The 18,745-nt window shown below is 34.4% G+C and overlaps 3 protein-coding genes across 4 annotated transcripts in view; 1 reads left to right on the forward strand and 2 right to left on the reverse strand.

Moving 5' to 3' along the window:
• Nucleotides 1-18,745, reverse strand: part of LOC116171603 (transcription factor Sox-14-like) — a 61,583-nt gene that overhangs the window by 41,825 nt on the left and 1,013 nt on the right. The gene's annotated exons all lie outside the window — the stretch shown is intronic.
• Nucleotides 1,734-4,341, forward strand: LOC116171602 (UDP-glucuronosyltransferase 2C1-like). Its single transcript, XM_031488538.1, has 4 exons — nucleotides 1,734-2,801; nucleotides 2,845-3,645; nucleotides 3,695-3,914; nucleotides 3,959-4,341. The coding sequence occupies exons 1-4, from the start codon at nucleotides 2,567-2,569 to the stop codon at nucleotides 4,239-4,241; spliced, it is 1,539 nt and encodes a 512-aa protein (XP_031344398.1). The 5' UTR covers nucleotides 1,734-2,566; the 3' UTR covers nucleotides 4,242-4,341.
• Nucleotides 9,644-10,320, reverse strand: LOC116170710 (mannose-P-dolichol utilization defect 1 protein homolog). The gene has a single exon (XM_031487214.1). The coding sequence runs from the start codon at nucleotides 10,244-10,246 to the stop codon at nucleotides 9,644-9,646; it is 603 nt and encodes a 200-aa protein (XP_031343074.1). The 5' UTR covers nucleotides 10,247-10,320.

Raw genomic sequence — 18,745 nt, forward strand, 5'->3', positions numbered from 1 at the left:
AATTCTAGTACCTATTGAATGGTAATGCAGAAACAATTAGTCAGTGGCCTTGGCTGTGAAAATTTAGAAACCTTGGTGTTGCCTTTTGTTTGTTGATTAAGTGTGCCCGCACTCTAACCTTTAGCACATCGATAACTATTTATTTCTAATAGAGATCGCGTCATACACATCATACACGTCTATGCATCCTTACGTTTTTGCATACATTTTGGTCGCGATATCTCTAGTCGACAGTGCGAGAATATTAGGTGTTTTTCCATTACCTGCACATATAGCCACTACCAATTAGGAGATGTAATTTTTAAGGAATTGGCGAGAAGGGGCCACTAGTTTACCGTCATATCACCTTTTAAAGAAGAAAAACTTCAAACAAATTTTGGTAAATGGCTTAGTTCAACAAGCCGCAGGTGAGCTATTCATTACGTGAAATATGTTACTCAACACAAAATAAGAGAGATATAAAACATCATTCTTTCTCACACTCCGCTTTGAAAAACTTCATCCGTAAAAAGTGTAATTGTGCTAAAATTAATACCTTTTGCTTACGGCGTAGTAGTAGTTCCAATTTTTTTTGCATGTCATGAAAAAATATCTGGTGGTTAAGAATCCAAGTTTTCAACCTCCCACCCTTTGTGCTTCTCCCGTACCACCCCCAAAACCCCTGAAATTTGGTTGGTTTTTTAGTTTTTCAATCATATCTTTTTATAGGTTCATTTTACAAAAAAATATTGTTATCAGAAGACAGTGAAATTCTACACAACTTTGATATACACTAATTTTTTGTGAAATGTTTGTTAAAAACGATATAGAGCATCAGAGTTGCTTATATTTTTAAGAATTCTAAAGTTTGTATGTAGATGTTTTAACCAAATTTTATACTTTATCTCCATAATTAAGTTTTATGAGAAAATATTTTGAATTTATCGTGGTATAAATCCCCCTACGCTGCACCCTTACCAAAGGGGATGCATAATAATTCAACTTTCAACCCTTGATATATTTGAATCACTGAGATTGTAGGGCTTTGTAATATCCGTTTGAAAAAAAAAATTATTTTACTTCAGTTCAGCTTCATCCTTCATCCCCCCCCCCCCCCAACCGCAGTACGAATAGATATTTAAAGAGGAATAGAAAATATATGTAATAAGCGTTGTACTTGTCTAACTTCACAATCGCCACAAGAGCGTTTAAATATCTATTCCTACCGCGCAGGGGGGGGGGGGGGGGGTGGTGAAACTCGGCTGAAGTGGGACAATTTTTTTAATTTCAAAAGTATATTAGAAAGCGCTATAATCTCACAGTGATTCAAATATCCTCACTAGCAAGGGTTGCAAGTTTCATTATTTTGCATCCCCTTCGGTAAGGGTGCAGGGTAGAGGGATTTATACCGCGATAAATTCAAAATATTTTCTCATAAAACTTAATTATGGAGATAAAGTATAAAATTTGGTTAAAACATCTACATACAAACTTTAGAATTCTTAAAAATATAAGCAACTCTGAAGCTCTATATCGTTTTTAATAAACATTTCACATAAAAGTTGTGTATATCAAAGTTGTGTAGGATTTTATCGTCTACAATTTCTGATAACAATATTTTTTTCTAAAGTGAACCATTAAAAAGATATGATTGAAAAACTAAGAAACCAACCAAATTTCAGAGGATTTGGGGGTGGTACGAGGGAAGCACAAGGGGTGGGAGGTCGAAAACTTAGATTCTGAACCACCAGATGACTGTCTATGACGTGCAAAAGAAATTAGAACTACTTCTCATTTTGCAAGTTAAAACCCTCTATTCCCTGGACTATTTTGTCTTCCCTACCTATCGTCCAGGTCACGCATCCGTATAGAGCTGTAATCCATCCATCACCAAATGCTAATTATATTTATATTCAAGTACCAATCTAATCTAGTCTCCCCGCGCACCTTTTGCTTGAATGATTTCATCAGCAAACAGACATTGGGTTTCATTATGAGACGTAGTCAACAATTTAGTAGTATTCTTACATTAAAGCATTTTGTTCTTCTATCTATTAGCAAATTTTAACCCCCACGTATGCAGGATTTTCGTTACCACTTGCAAAACTATTTTAATGTTAAAATCTCCGATTACTGTAATATATGCATCATAAAACGTAATTAAACGATAGATTGTGATATTTTTAACTGTACATTGAAATTGTTAATTGATGGCTATACACACGTTTTGTAAGATATCAGGTACGGCAGTATTACTCCATTTGTGTTTACATTTGTTCATCATTAATATTATATTATTTATACATATTTATAATCTATTTATATTTACTAATGTCTCTTTGTACATATCTACACTGTTATTGTGTGTTATCTAGGGATATACATATTCATTGAGCATTGTTAGTTTGAACATGGTTAATTGTCCTCTGGCATTAAAGTTGTTATTGTGAATTAAAATACTTGGTCTGTGAAAATTTGGAGACCTCGGTGTTGCTCCTTGTTTTTTTGTTGATAAAGTGCAGTGCACTTCAACCTGCCACATCGATAACTAACTATTCATTTGTAAGAGAGATCGCCTTATACAGCTATGCATCCTTACGTTTTTGCATACATTTTGTCTGCGATAGCCCTTGTCGACAGTGCTAGAATATTAGGTGTTTTTCCGTTCCCTACACATAGCCACTACCAATTAGGCGATGCAATTTTTAAAGAATTGGCGAGAACAGGCCACAATGTCACAGTCATATCGCCTTTTAAAGAAACGGAAGCAATAAAAAACTTCAAACAGATTCTGCTGGATGGCTTAGCCGAACACGCCGCAGGTGAGCTATACATTACGTAAAGTATGTTACTCAAGATTTTCAGAAATGCAAAACAACCTATTTGTGCAAACAGACTATAGCATCTTTCAAAAAGTGGAGTGGCTGGACACCTTGGGAATCGATTTTACTGCACTCGCGTTAAAGAATAGTAATGTGCAGAAATTCATTCGTGAGAACCATCACTTCGATTTAGTTATTGTTGAAAATTTCTACAACGAAGCATTACTCGGGTTTTGCCACCACTTTCAAGCGTTGTGTATTGGGGTTAGTTCACTTTTTTCACCATATTGGTTTAACGGCAAAATGGGCAGTCCTGCTCCCCCATCATATGTGCCTCACTTTTTGGTGGCCTATACGAGCAAAATGAGCTTCTGGCAAAGATTTTATAATACAATAGTTTATGTGATATCAGAAGTTTCAAGATCCCTCTACGGCTATCGCAATCAAAATCGTCTACTGCAAACATACTTTCCGAAAGCTCCCCACTTGGACGAACTATATTACAATATCTCGCTAATGTTATACAGTGGCCACGTTAGCATAAGCGAAGCGGTACCAAATTTGCCAAATACAATTGACGTTGCTGGACACCACGTTAAGCCACCGAAGAAACTTCCTCAAGATTTACAAGAATACCTAGACAGTGCCACTGATGGTGTTATACTTTTTAGTATGGGATCTAATTTAAAAGTCAAAGATTTTCCAAACGACACCATGAACGCATTTGTAACCGTTTTTTCAGAGTTACCACAAAAAGTCATATGGAAATATGAATCCGAGGATTTTCCCAACCGCCCATGCAACGTATTAGCCCGTCCATGGTTACCACAGAACGATATACTTGGTAGGTATAAAATTCAATCCCGCCCAGTTTATTTTAATGGTCCTGACAGCCCACCCAAATGTGGTTCTTTTCATTACACATGGCGGACTACTGGGTACCATCGAAGCAGTGTACCATGGAAAACCAATCTTTGGCTTACCGGTATTTTCTGATCAGTACATCAACGCGGCCAGGGCAAAACAGTTTGGTTACGGGAGGTACATTCCATTTGGCGAAGTTAATGAGAATAACCTACGCGACGAGTTACGCGAAATATTATATAATCCAAAGTGAGCGGCTGAGGTTACTTGTGCTGGTCTAATTACTGTTTTAGGTATTCTGTAAATGCGAAAAAGAGGTCGAGCATTATGCATGACCAACCACTACCGCCGTTAGAAAGGGCAATATTTTGGATCGAATACGTTCTACGCCATAACGGGGCACCCCATCTCAGGTGTTCCGCCTTGGATTTAGCATGGTACCAGTATTTCCTGGTGGATGTCGTGGGGGCGTGTGTCGCACTTTTGGTAGCGACTATTGGTATAATTATCGTTTTATATAGAAAAATATGCCACTGTGCATGTAAACTCAGTATTACGAAAATTAAGAAAATGTAATTACGGTCGTCATTATTTATAGTTATAACAACAAACAAATACTTATCTTCTGTAGATTACATTATTTGGACTTAAAAATACTATTTAATTTTATCATTTATTGGTATTTACTTTTTTACAGGGTCAAAGTCATATGTCATTACTCCCCCTTGCCGCATTTTTATCCCTAAGAAAAATCTTCCGAAAGTTCGTCTGTAATTGTTGTCTCTTTGGATTAAAATCATTAAATGCATAAAGATAAAGATAAAATACCTTGTCTTTTCTAGTAGACAAAGGTGTTTTAAATGTGACAGAACAGCTTCCTTGACCAAACAAAAAAAAAAAACCCTTTGCAAGAGTATTTTAAAAAAAATGGTAAATGTAGGGGAAAACCCTTTCCTACGACAGTGGATTGTTTTTCGATGTAGAATAAGATATTCAATAAAACGTATCGGTTTCTATTTGGAAAAATTGATGTATCTTACACTTGACCCTTAACGGACCGTTATGTGAAAATGTGCGCATTTAGCGCCTCTCCATCTGAAGAATATTTTATATATCTTATTTTTTGATATTCCCGCTAGTTTCCGCAATAATCGACTGTCGCAAGATAAATGGGACACCCTGTATACAAATGAATTAAGTGGCAATAAACTCCAATAAGTCATCCCCTGAAGCTGATACCTTTTGCAGGCAAAATGGTTTGGTTTGATGTAGGAATGAATGAATTTTTTGTGAACTTTCCTTCCGGTTTATCATTTTACACCATTTTGAGCATCCCGGAGAGAATGGATACCCAAAAAGTTAGTATTAATCTTTATACAGAGTGAACATTTTCTCTGGAATACTGAATATACATTCAAAACAATGATTGTAGGAGCAGCATAAAGAACGTACTAGATCACATAATCAAATTTAAAAAAAATTAAAATTAGGGAAAACGGTTGGGTTAATTAATTTAATAATTTCACTAGTTTGCGTAGAAAAAAAAGCGACTCTTTTGTTAGTTATGTGAACATAGTTTATTGTGTCAAAGAATTAAATGCACAAGCCAAAGAACAAAACGAAACAAGAAAGTTTCCAAAATGTAAGTGCTTGTCAAATGTAATATCTACACACTTTTCATATCACAAGCGCAACAGGCTGCAGTGGTAATATCAGCAAAATTCGATAAATTTCAGTAAATTATGAAATTTTTGGAATTTTACGATATGTGAACTTTTCAAAAGTACGGCGAATTTCCAAAAATTACTAGAATATGAAATTTTGGCATTATTTTTGAAAGTGATAAAATGTAAAATGCGGCCATTCAAAAGGATTAGTTTGAAACTTTACTTAGAAATAAACAAACACGAAGAAAACATAAGGGGAGATCAATTGCTGTTTTAGGAATTTTAATGAAGACAAGGTGTCGAGAATAAAACTATTGTGCAATGAAAATATGTTTCTGGAAGTGTGGAAATGCCCGCTGTCTTATTGAAAGCGAATCCTTCATCGTTCGACTAACTGCTTTGTATACTATTTGCGCACAAGAAGCCTTCGAGTAGAATAATAAATTTCACGTTAGTTTGTTGTATGTGTAATGAGAATGGTTAACAATAAGAAATTTAATGATAAATAACATATTTTCATCATTTAAATAATGCAACTCATTACCGAAGAGATTTCACAATAGGTTAAATACAGCTATAGCGGAGGAAATAACAATGTGTCTTTCTTTTACTTAAATAACATAAGGAGCTCAGTAGCAGTAACGTTTACAATAAGACACACACTGGGACCAATTTCGATTCAATTGAATCTCAAATCACCGCCGTACGATGACTATACATTGACTATTGTTTGATGTAATTGTTGCCTCTGGAGTAGTTGACCAAAAACACCAGGAGGTATACGATGAGCTTACATCAAACACACCCTAATCCATTTAAAACTCTATAATAGACGCATTTAAAGCATAAAATTACACATTCTTCATTCGATTAAAAAGAAACGCGCGATGATAATAATAATAATGATACGTTTTCGGAGGAAAAAATTAAGATCTTGTCGAATTAATATTGAACAACCCCCTAGAAATCAGTGCGCTGTGTTTAGACACCCAACATAATATAGGGGGCGATAACTCGATAAGCTGACAATGAAAAGAATTCGAAAGGGGATTCGATTATAGAGCGAAGAAAAGTTGAGATTACCTACAAAATGAATCGACGTTACTCCTCGATATTTGATTCATATCGTTAAATTCAATTAAATTGAATGAGTGGTGGTTACTTAGGATTCTTGATATAATAGAAGGCGTTACAACTCCCGTTAACATTTTTTTTGTGGAACTTATTCTTATCTATTCTATTGAAACAAAAATAAATTGTCTGTTGTTGGCTAAACGTCATTCAAACGTCTGTCGTCAAACCGACCGATGATTATATATAAATAACATAATATTAACTTCTTGAAATGCGAATATCATTTTATATAAAAGGCGTACAATGGAAAAAAGAACAATAAAATTAGGTTCATTTTAAAATTTGAGCGTGCTGTTTGTATATTTGGTCATTATTTCTCCTTCTATAATTTCAAGATGATGAGCAGCTTTTTTATTCCTCGCGCGGGATTGAACCGTATTTATTTAATTAAGAGATTGTTGAATTCCCTGAAAGAATTATAATTGAATTTCTTCACTAAAGACACACTTTATATGAATGAACGGTTATTGGATGAGTAAATTATATGGGGATTGACAATCCTAAGGTGTACGAAAAGAAAGCTGTTATTTCCTTAACGGTTTGAAGCATTTATTACACACTCCACTTAATTTTAATTTCCCTTTTAAAATTTTTTTAGGTAGTTACAAGGGTTAATCTGAAATCTCCATGTGTGTCATAGCATTTATATAACATCTTTTAATTGTTTTTATTTATCAGAGAATCCGCCTGGTAATGTATCCGAAACGTAAAATTTAACGTGCTGATTATCTGTAAAAAAACGTTATTTTGCGTTATTTAGTATGGGCAAAATAACGTTATTTAGTAGGTATGGGAAAAATAACGTTTCTTACAGAAAACCTGCAGGTTAAGTTTAAAAAGTTAGTGATACATCACAGGGCTGAATATGCACCAAAAGTATGGCAGTAAACGCAAAAGAAACGGATTCAAAAAATGACAAAGCAAGACCTTTAGCAGAATTGAGTGCCACCATAGTTATACCATCAAAATGGATTATTTCCGAGAAAGTCGCAAAAAGATCTCCTAAAAGTGCGTTAGCAGCTTGAGTGTTCAAAAGGGTGTCATGTTTAATATGTTCAACAAATGAACTACCGTCAACCCGCCGCAACTGGCCTGCGATGTAAGAAAATGTGCGAAATTTCTTCAAGATTCGAAGAACCCTACAAATGGAGATGGAAAAAGCTACACAAGCTACATATGCATATTGCGTAATTATACATTATAGATATGTTGGTGGTCACGAGTTATATCCTATGCCAATGCCACAAAACCTGTACTGCTAAAGAAGGATGTGTATATGAACAAATAGAGATTCGTATAATAAAAAGTTTAAAAAAACCATCGCATTCATCCCTTATTTGAAGCAATACAACATTCTAGCATGACTATACATAGATTTTCTTTCACGGTAGATTTCCAAATAGACAGTGTGAAAAGCGATGGGGATATATACATACGGGAAGACATTTTTAATATTGAATCATCTGAATTTTAAAATCAACACGAGGAAAAAATAGAGTTGGGTGCGAAATGTTAATTAATAAAACTCTTGGGCGCTACTTTATTAAAGAAAAGTCTATACACAGATCCGCCCCAGGTATTACAGCCGCCTTATAGATTGGTGGTATCAAAGGAGCGAGTGTGACAAAAATCTTTTTTTTGCTCCGTGGATCAAATCAACGTTTTTTGTCATTCATTGAAGCATTGAATAAATTAAAGAGACTAGTGGCGCTTTTTCTATTATATTTTTTATATTTTTCCATATATCTTTTTGAATTTGGGAGGCAGCTTGTTCTGTAGAGTTTTAAACGCTCATTTCTGCGCCGTAGTTTTAATAATAATAATAATAATATTTATTCACAGGGAAACCCCAAAAAAGAACAGCATAGATATATATAACAATAATAAAATACCTATAACAATAACAAGTTGAACGAGAATCTTTACATCAAACTGTATTTGACATAATAAGGTATACTACCATCAAACAATTTTTTTTCTTTCAGATTTGGATTCAGATCATCATTGAAATTGATGTGGCTAATTACAGGAGTACAAAAAATAGCGTATGCAGTGCGTTCGAGATAAGAGGGTCACCTCAATATCTCTTTTATTTGGTGAGATACGAAAAATTGGTCAAATACAATTTTATATGTGACATTACGATCTATCTGGTCGCATATTCCAACTTCCGGTACCACATCCGGTTTAACCGGACATCGATTCAACTTTTGTTTTTAAATACAATGCCTACGTTTTCGGCAGCTTTTATATATTGTTATCATTTCACTATACGGTAACATGTATATATAAAGAAATGAGAATATATAAAAGTTGCCGAATTTGAGCATATGCTCTTATCACTTGAACAATATAAATAGTCAAGGTAAACAACCTGTTGGTGCATTTGTCATTTGGAGGGCTAAAAACTTTCTGTCTCATTTTAAAAATGTCCTGCTTTATGTCTGGCACTCTACTCACCGAGCCCGAGATGTGTTACTCTGGCATCCGCTCGTTGTGCTACCAGCATTAGGACTATAGGATTATAACGCCAGACTCTGTAAAAAGTCCTTATTTACTCAAGCCAATCTCTTCCTTTATAATCTCTAATTTTTTGCTATTGTTGTTTTCTACAAAACAAAGACGTAATTTTGTGCTAAAATTTACGGGAAGAAGGGTTGAAGAGTGCATTACGAATTCGAATGTTTCAAAATTTAAATTTCGGCCTAGTTTGATGATCGTGCTGCGAAGTTTGTTTTAAAGCTACCTAAAACTGCAGAACTGTTTCATGCATTAGGTATTAGAAAGAAAATTTGAGTTAAAAAAATGAAAGGCCGTGAGAAGTTTTACACCTCATTCCTTGCACTGTCATTATTTCAAGTAAGTAAGGAACAAATTTTAAAATATAATTAGAACTTTAGATCAATTTGAAGTGAGTTGAAATTTACCACTTGGGAAGGGGTGCAATTCTGTGATTATTTTACATAAATCAAAAGAATTGTTACTAAACTCCCGCCAGAATATTAGAACTCTTATGCGTGCTGCAAGTATTTCCCCTCGGGTACGGTACAGTATTTTTCCCACTATAATATTGGGACTCCCACTAGTTACGGTTAGCGGGGTTCCTGTAAAACTTTTAATAGATCATTCTCATGGGGACTAAAAATGAGGAAGTTTTTAAATGACAAATACACAATTTTATTTACTCCAATAATAAATGATCTGCATGCCGATTATTAAATTTCCGGCAAAAGTCGTCGCGTTATTGGCTACCAAGAGGTAATCACACCGAGCAGTATATTCACTGTACGTTTTTACCAAGGTCAAAACACACATAATCAAAACGGATGCACCAGAGATATTACCTGTGTTTCCATTTTCCGCAATGGAAACGGCCTGGGTTAGCTTCGCAGCGAGCTGCAGTGGTATACACATGCTTTGCAACACCCAGATGATGGTGAAAGGAATTAGTCCACTTAACAAAAGAAAACACGCCGTTGTGTAAGCGAATAGCTCCACTAAAGCAATTCCCTTCTGATCCGCAAACCAAAAAATCTCCATGTGGATTATCAACGTCGCTATTGCCAAAATCGATGATTCGCCCCACTCTCCAAAAGGATACCCCTGGGCTATCGTATAAAAGGCAAAAATCGTTTTCGAAATTAGATCCAAAGTGACACTGCAAAGACTGATTCCCTTCGAGTTTTTCCGATTGTAAATTGCCATTATCTGCGGTAGTTTCGAGACAATTGCTCCAATTACTATGGGAAGATTCCCAATTATTTCCAAATGTGTAGACATATCTCTAATACGAGCATGGTCTAGTTTTCAATTTCACGAAATAATTTTGGGCCCAACGTTGAAATATGTCAAACTGAAACACGGTGACAAAGTCACAGGCTCGAATTACATATACAAAGTGATCAGTTAATTACGACATGAAAAAGCATCTGTGTATATTTCGTGTGGCCATTGCTTCGTGACATGTTAAAAATGTTATAGTCAAGCTTGTGTTTGGTTTGGATTTAGAAAGGTGCGGGTATCCAAAAAAGAAAGTGGAACGTACGCGCCTTTACATTCATTGTCACATTTGTATAGTAAAATTTAGATTGAAAATATCTTCTCAGTTCGTTAGTTTCAGCGGCAATGTTATTGTCCAATTGTTCGTATCAAAAAATCAACGACGTGAAGTTACTTATTACTATGCATAATAAAGCGATACAAAAGGTGGCAATGAAAATATTTATTTTGGTAGGTATTACACAAAACTAACACTTGTGCCCATTATAAAAACACAATAAACTTATTAAAAGGTCTATAAATCTTTTTCGTTGACAGCGTTAAGAATAATCGATCGCCATATTCATAATAAAAGGCAAATCACCTTCAATTAAGAAGGGACGGAATGGGTGAATCGAATCATGACAAAATTTTGTATGTGACAGCGTATTATATATACTTTCTTCCTTGAATTTAGAGATTTAATACTATTGAAATGGAATACATTTGCATAAAGAGCACATGTGTAGCGTGGAAGCTTAACTTGGGAGCTTTTTATGTTTGTTCGCCAATGTCTAAGAGGCGGCGGCGCTTTTATACCAAAAGCCGTTTTTATGTGAATACGAGAAATCGCTTATTGTGTGTATTTTTCTATTTTCTGCTGATATGCGACTCTTGTACTCGTATTACATAAAATTCTTTGTATATCATTTCAAAATTCGAGGCTGTACAATTCGCTTCCCTTTGAAATATAATTTCTCCACTGTACAAAGGATTATGGCACAATGCACTTTGGTTAAATAAAATGCGACGTTCGCTAATGAAAAAAAGCCACGAGGAAATCGAAATTCATTTCATAGGATTAATGCTAGAACTCGAAAATACCTGTCTGTAAGGTATGGGGAAAGAAATTGACAGCATTCTGTATATTGGAAAACTATGAAGAACATGAAAATCTAATTCAAACCTATTTATGTGTGATCCATCAGCTAAGAGTTAAAGGACACATTTCCCTTACAGCAGCTGATAATCAGCAACTAAAAAACACTTTTTGTTGTAATTCCTTGGTGAAGAATCAATGAGTTCTACATTTCGAAAAATATCCAATTTTAATGAATTATTTGAATCATATTTGGGTATTACGCAATGACATTTGAAAATCAAAAGCTATTTGTGCCTTCAGATATGCTCTAATTATGGTAAACAGTTGCAATTTTAGATCACCAAGTACACACGTTTGACTTCTTTGTAAGAACATAAGTGCACCACTGCAGAATTCAATAGTAAAGAGGTTTCTATTTAAAAATATTAGTTTTCCCACCTTCAAAATTGAATCTACATTTTTGGACAATAATTATTATGCATTATTTATGCACATCCTGAAAATAGTGGTTATGCCACTTGTATTAGTAAAGCGAATTTGTTTTCCGAAGGCAAAAAATTTAGTGCACATTCGGCGTATATTAAAAATTGTTAATAAAAATTAAGGCCTTCCATTGAAAATGATGAAGTGCGGATCGCCTTAGCATTATGAAGTTAGCCCCCGCAATTAAACAAAAATGGTGTAATGAACATTTCTTTCCAAATAAACCGAAGACCCGAAGTGAATCGCTTGGTTCTAAAATTTGTATTTACTTTTTAGTTCTCTTTTCTGGAACCATCGAAGATAGAAGGGCTATACGGCTTATTTTCGGTATGCCCTTACTTTTTGACATTTGAAAAACAACGAAAAGGTCGTCAGATTTTTGATTAATTAATTAATTTTAACAATAAATTGTTCGACCACCATTTAATGAAATTTTGCAGTTTTATGGTCTGATCAAGGATTACAGTTGGTACTTTTTTAGTGTTTATTTCTTATGTTTAGAGTTACCAAGTTTCGTTGATATCCGAATTTCTTTCGCATTCACGTTTAAGGAATGTATCATCTTGGAGTAGGCATTTTGAAAATATGTTTACGAAGTCTAATAGAAAATACCTTAAAATTAGACGAGAAATAGATATTTGAAATTTGACCCTGGAATAGCGAATTCATGTGGTTTCAGATTTTTCGCGAATCCGTCCAGTCCAGCGCCAAAAGACAACCTTTTCAGTTTTGGTATGAGCGGTGACCTACTTCTAAATATAATAAATATGAATAAAGTCGTTTACCTTCGACAGTTCATCTATATTAAATTTAAGATAATGAATTGGATTCGTTAGATCAATTTCTTAAGTAACAATATTAATTACAATTGTAGAAAAAAATGTCTCCGTTTCCCTACAAAAGGATATAAACGTAAAAGCTCATGTTCCTTTATGTGTCGCACTTATATACCGTCTGTAAGGCTTTGTAAGCTTCAGTTCATTACAAATGGAGCTTTTATTCACTGGTCAATCTCATCTGAAAGCGATCTAGCTACAAGAAATGGATTTAGTCTTTTTATAAGGGAATCATCCCTTATATCGAAAAGTCGGTGTATTAAAATAAGCATTCCTGAGCCGTTCAGATTCAGATCCGATATACATTCGATACGGACCCACTTACTTCTTGTTGTGGACAGAGCCTTCTTTTATTCGCTGACAATCAGTTATTCTTTTGAAATCGTGTCCTGAAGCCTTTTCAACGACAGACTTTGTGATTTAGCTCCAGATCGCGGATAAGGGTTCGATTTTTTTCTTCTTTCGTGATCGGAGGGGTCAAGTTAACCTGAATTAACTGTAACAGACCTAAATTGACTTATTTTATTAAAGCGCGTTCCAGTCGAAGATTGGAAAAACGTAAAAATTTAATTTCCTTCTTGGAAAAGTAGAAACTTTTATATTCACCCCCATTATCCTTTAATGATTTCAGTCTCGTGCACTGATATTGCAGGTTGTTATATTGTTACATATTGATCGCTAAGTGCTCAAACAAGCTATTAATGCAATACATCGTTAAAAGTTTTAGACTTGCGTCGATTGTTCGCTTATACAGTAATGCTATATACCTACAGGTACCTGAGGCTTATTGTATTTCTCAAACAATACATTGTGAGGAGTTGTGTGCGACATAATTATAATTGTATTTCAGTTTGACTCGCAGAATTATAATTAAAAATAAGAACAATGAGGGCTTACACTTATTCAGAGAACAATTGTCCCTAATTTCCTACAAAATTCCTTGAAAATGTTCCTTCAAAGAAAATCTGGATTTGATTGTACTTCCAGCGAATTTCTGAATAATAAATTAAATTATTTTCTCTGTAAACTAACCTCTATAAAGTAAATGGTTGGACCTGCGAAACTGCACTTATACCATATGAATTTATTTATGTGTCAATGTTTGCTTCGGCATGGCATTTATTGAATTGCTTATGCAAAGTTTAACTGAGCATTTTCTCTCATTTTACGAGCATGGTATGGCAATCTAATTGGGAAGGTCAACTTTTCTAAATCCGTTTTCGCAATTTTGTACTACCTAATCTATTAAAGATGTGCATGTCCTGTTGCATATGGCAGACTTGTTGATAAAGTTTTGGAATCTCCCTTGTATTGACATTGAAAGATTCGAAGGTTCGTAAAAAAAATCAAAGGATGTCAATGTTGTTGTTTAACACTAATTTCAATTGGAAACCGTAGAAAGGCTCTGCTTCCACGCCCATGTAGTGCTTATGAGAAGTACACAAGTTTATCGAACCTATTGTGCAGAACAAGGCATAATGCAAATACATACTGTGAGTGCAACGAACAACGAAGAATTCTAAAGTAATGTTTATTGGTAGATATCGTTAGAGCACGATTGGTTATCGAGTGGAGACAGCCATGAGTGCGATGCCAAATTCAAAACTCAAAACGACCAAGTGTATACAAAAAAATATGATGTGTTTTGTTCTAGAACGAGAACACGCGAGTTTGCTATATAAGGAAATCGTATTACCTTTCAGGCCAGTTCCAATTTCAACCCTAAAGTAATAGATAGTTGGCGCTGTTATAAATTGTTTATATATGAGTGATAAATAATATATTAACTGAATATATTAACTGAATATATTAACTGAATATATTAACTGAATATATTAACTGAATATATTAACTGAATATATTAACTGAATATATTAACTGAATACATTAACTGTTATAAACCAATCCATTTCAAGACTGTTATAAACGTATTGTTAGTTAGTTCTAAATAAAGAAATCCCTTACCTAATATTACGTTACAATATTTTTCAAGAGTATATAGTGGCGTGCAAGAAATGAGAACAACGAAGTTAAGAAAAGATCGAAAGAAGTTCTGATACCTATATATTTCTTTTATGAATTTCTGTAGAACGAAAAAGAATTTTCTGCAAGAATGACGCCACGATTTAGCCAAATCGAAAGTCATTTCTAGAAAAAATCCAGAGAAAACTGTATATCAATTCAGACATGGCGAGAAACTTCCCACTTTCGGAAACGAGAGGACGTGCCTACTGCCAAATTAATCAAATTAATAAACCTAAAACGGTTTTGAGCTTACAGTATGTAACATTTACGCATGCTCTAGCGATTGGGTTCATTCTTGGTACTTGGTTCATTCTAAAAGATTGATTGTTTAAACTTTCATACAATCCCGATAGATCGCACTAAATTATTAGCGAATACTTACGACCGATTTCCCATTAAATTAATCAAAATGCAGCACATGAAAGAAGGGTCTCCATCTTCCACACGATACCCAAAATTCAAAATTTGACCAATGATTTAAAGGAGTTCTGCACGTATCGTAGTCATAAACAATACAGATAATCGAATTTACCGCCAGTAACAAAATGTTGTAGTAAATAGTGTAGGGATTTTATAAATGTTTTTCTTTCAAAAATCGATAGAGTGGTTATCAAAAAATGTTTTTCTTAAATGTTTGATTGATCGATATTATGATTATTTGAAAAAATAAAAAAAATAATTATAAATACAAATCTTTTAAGAGCTGAAAGATGGTTTTGAAAACTTTTGTTTTTTTTACAATAGTTCTTAAAATAAAGGAGTTATGACGATTTTTTTTCGATAAACAAAAGAACGCCAATAACTTCGAACCCGGGCACTAAATCAAAAATACAAATTAAGAAAAGTTGTTCTAACTGTTCTAACTGCGGGTTTCGGGTGTAACGACTTAGTTTGAACACCCAGTACATCAATTGAAATCAGCTCATTTAAATATTTGTATACAATTACGCATTTTGTGGTAGTTACAAGTAAATTAAAAAAAAAATATTAAGAGCCGAAGTGGTAATCTTTTACTATAAGTACAACTAACTCTTCGCGTTTTAATAAATATCGTTTCAGAATTGCGGCTGAAATTATTTTGTGCGCTACATGTTTTGTTGGCCAGTGGCGTACGTAGAAATTTATTCTGGGGGGGGGGGGATTAAACAAGTTCGTGGCACATACAGTCACCCAGTGCGTACTAAAAAGGGGGGGGGTAAGAAATAGAAATTGGGTTGCACAGGCGAAAAAGATTAGATCAGAACGGTATTTTATTTCTTACTGCTGACAGGCTCCTTTATTGCTTTTGCTTTAATTAGTCAACGAAAACTTTGAATAATAGGTATATTTATGGGCAAAAAACCAATTTTGACAAAAAATTCAAAGGGCTGTAACTTTTGATCTAGTAGCCCGATCATGGAACTGTTTGAAATTATGGATTCTACAGGCCACATTCTATAAGAAAATATTTTTTTCCGGTCGATCTGTACCAATTTTTTTTGGGGGCAAAAAAGGCAGTGTATAACCTTCCTTTTTTTCCAAAAATCCACTGCACCAAAATTTCTCGGGAAAACACTTTTTCTGATTAATTTGGGTGCGTAGAATCCAAAACGATTCGTACTTTTTCGATTAGACGTCTCAATCAAAAGTTATGGGCAAAAAAATTCTTGTTTTTAAAATTTAAAATTCTTATTTTCGTCATTTCGTGAAAGGCAGGACGCAGGTACCTCACCTCAGTAGCAGTACCTGATACCTATTTGTTATTTAGGGCATCAATGTAGCGAATTGCCGATCGATGCCGAATAGCCAAATCGTTGACTGCCAACGTGTGAGCACAATAGTTTCAATTCAGGCCCCTCCTTTAATTCAGATCCCTCTAACTTCCACATTTATTTTTTATACTGCGTGTTCATTTCAAAAGTCTCCACTCTTGATCTGATGTGATTATTGCTTTGAGTGGGAACACGTCGATTTAGGTATCGAGGGGAAGTTTAAAAATGGTATCTAGAGAATTTTAAGATTCATCCTTTCGCCCCCAGCCAACCTACTTCGAAATTTAAAATTGAACCCCCTAACTTGTCATCCATCGTTTGAAAGGGCATATCATTCTCTACTCAACCATGATCAAAAAAATGAAATCGATAGACGCATCAATATTAAGGGTGGATACCTTTGAAATGAACACAGAGAACGGATGAGAACGTGTTTATTTATTTATTTTATTTATTTATTTATTGTCCCTCATGTTCTAGGCCCTCAACAGGCTTACTCCCAATTACAGAGTGACCCGAATATTGCTTTTTAATTTAATTTTTAAAAATATTAGCGAGATGCGCATTGTAAATAAACAAAATGGCGGTCATCTCCCACCTGTATTAATTACAATGTGCTGCCACCATGGGTGGACGAAAGTGAACGAAAATGATTTCACCGGTGTAGTTCCACTTTCCACTTTGGCCTGTCCAAGTACGCTAAAACCACATTTGCACAGGTCATACGTCAGCTTTGAAAAGTAACTACGAGAAGTACAAACTTCATGTCTATATTTTTTAGTTCTCAAAGTACTTCCCAAAAACATCGAAAACAGGCAATTTGGAACATATTTCACTAAATTTGTTTGCTACATCAACATAATTAGGGAGGTTTTTTGTTCTATGGATACATTGCGAGACTTTTACCTGCTACTGCTCGTTGTACAGCGCACATAAAACTTGATTAACTTAAGTTTCGAGAAGCGCCTCCAGAAGTGACGGAGCCTGAAACGGATCGCCTCGGCCGCCCCCCGTTTACGCCGCCACTGAATTCAGATTAGCCAATTGGATTTCAGAAAGTGTTAATGCGATTCAGATTGGTAAACTGAACAGAAAATATCAAATGTCATTTAGATTAGTCACCTTAATTTGAGAAAATATTCATTGTAATTTAGAAAGCATCATAATATGTAATTCAGAATCATAATTTGGATTTCGAAAGGTTTAAAATGTAAGAATGTCAGAAAATATCGGAAATGTAGATAATTTTTGAATTTTAATTTATCGGGTTTCTTATTTTCATATTTTAAATAGAACGCCCTATATTTTAACACATTTTCGAAATCTGCATGAAAATCTGCGTCGTTTGACACCACATTTCCCTACCCAACATCAAAGGTTTTCAAGTTATTCAAGATTTTTCAAAATTTTTGAAGTTTGACTGCTTTTCTTTTGATAACTGCACCTATGACTCCATTGACTTGCATTTCAAAAAGTTTTCCAAAATCAATAATACTGACTTGATGCTACATGAAAATGATTTAAATTTTTATCGCCTTCTACAGGGTGTTTTAAAACTAATGGTCAATTTAATAACTTCAAACCTTAAAAAGTTGATTTTTCACATAAAACGTGCCTTATTTTTTGCACTTTAAAATGTCGAAACAAATTCTACATCGATCCATTCCCTATATCTGTTATGCTATTACTCTAAATTAACAGTGAAAACCTGAATACGTTTAGGTAACGGTTTGCGTGGAATAGCCTGTATAGAATTTTTTCTATGTTCAGTAGTTCATTTGCAAATGGATTTTAATCAAAGGCTTTAGCATCGTTTTGTTCACAACATACAAATATGGAGTTCAACGAAAATAAAAATATCGAAATGATTGTTGCTACACAGTTTTCTTCCATCTTACTTGCACGCTGAAAATTTTGTTAATTCTCCATTTTGTAATTAGAAACCGCATTTCCTTAAGAAATACACATTTACTCTAATATTACAGGTAAAAATTTAAGTTTCAGATTATTATTATAATATTGTGTCCAATATTCAAGTTCAATTCTTGTTAATGAAGCACCTACCAACAATGCTGCTTCGATGCTCCTATAATAATCTCACGTAACTTTTCAAGAGAGTGGTGGAGTATAGGTAACTGAATAGAAATATTGAGGGTGACAAATTCCCTTTACTCATCGTAACCGAAACTTTTCATTCTCTAGGAAATGCAGGGTATTTTTTCCCATTTGAGTTTATCGCAAAGACTAGAATGTGAAGTGAAGTAAGGCACAGAAATTCTTATGGGATGACAATTGTCATAATTGATTTGAAAACTTAAATAGT

Source organism: Photinus pyralis, unplaced genomic scaffold (assembly GCF_008802855.1).
Source record: "Photinus pyralis isolate 1611_PpyrPB1 unplaced genomic scaffold, Ppyr1.3 Ppyr1.4_LG5, whole genome shotgun sequence".
Taxonomy (NCBI): Eukaryota; Metazoa; Arthropoda; class Insecta; order Coleoptera; family Lampyridae; genus Photinus; species Photinus pyralis.

Coding starts and splice junctions, on each gene's coding strand:
- LOC116171602 (XM_031488538.1), top strand. CDS start 2,567: ATGCATCCTTACGTTTTTGCATACATTTTGTCTGCGATAGCCCTTGTC. Junction 2,802..2,844: donor CTTAGCCGAACACGCCGCAG/GTGAGCTATACA, acceptor CAAGATTTTCAG/AAATGCAAAACAACCTATTT. Junction 3,646..3,694: donor ACCACAGAACGATATACTTG/GTAGGTATAAAA, acceptor TGGTCCTGACAG/CCCACCCAAATGTGGTTCTT.
- LOC116170710 (XM_031487214.1), bottom strand. CDS start 10,246: ATGTCTACACATTTGGAAATAATTGGGAATCTTCCCATAGTAATTGGA.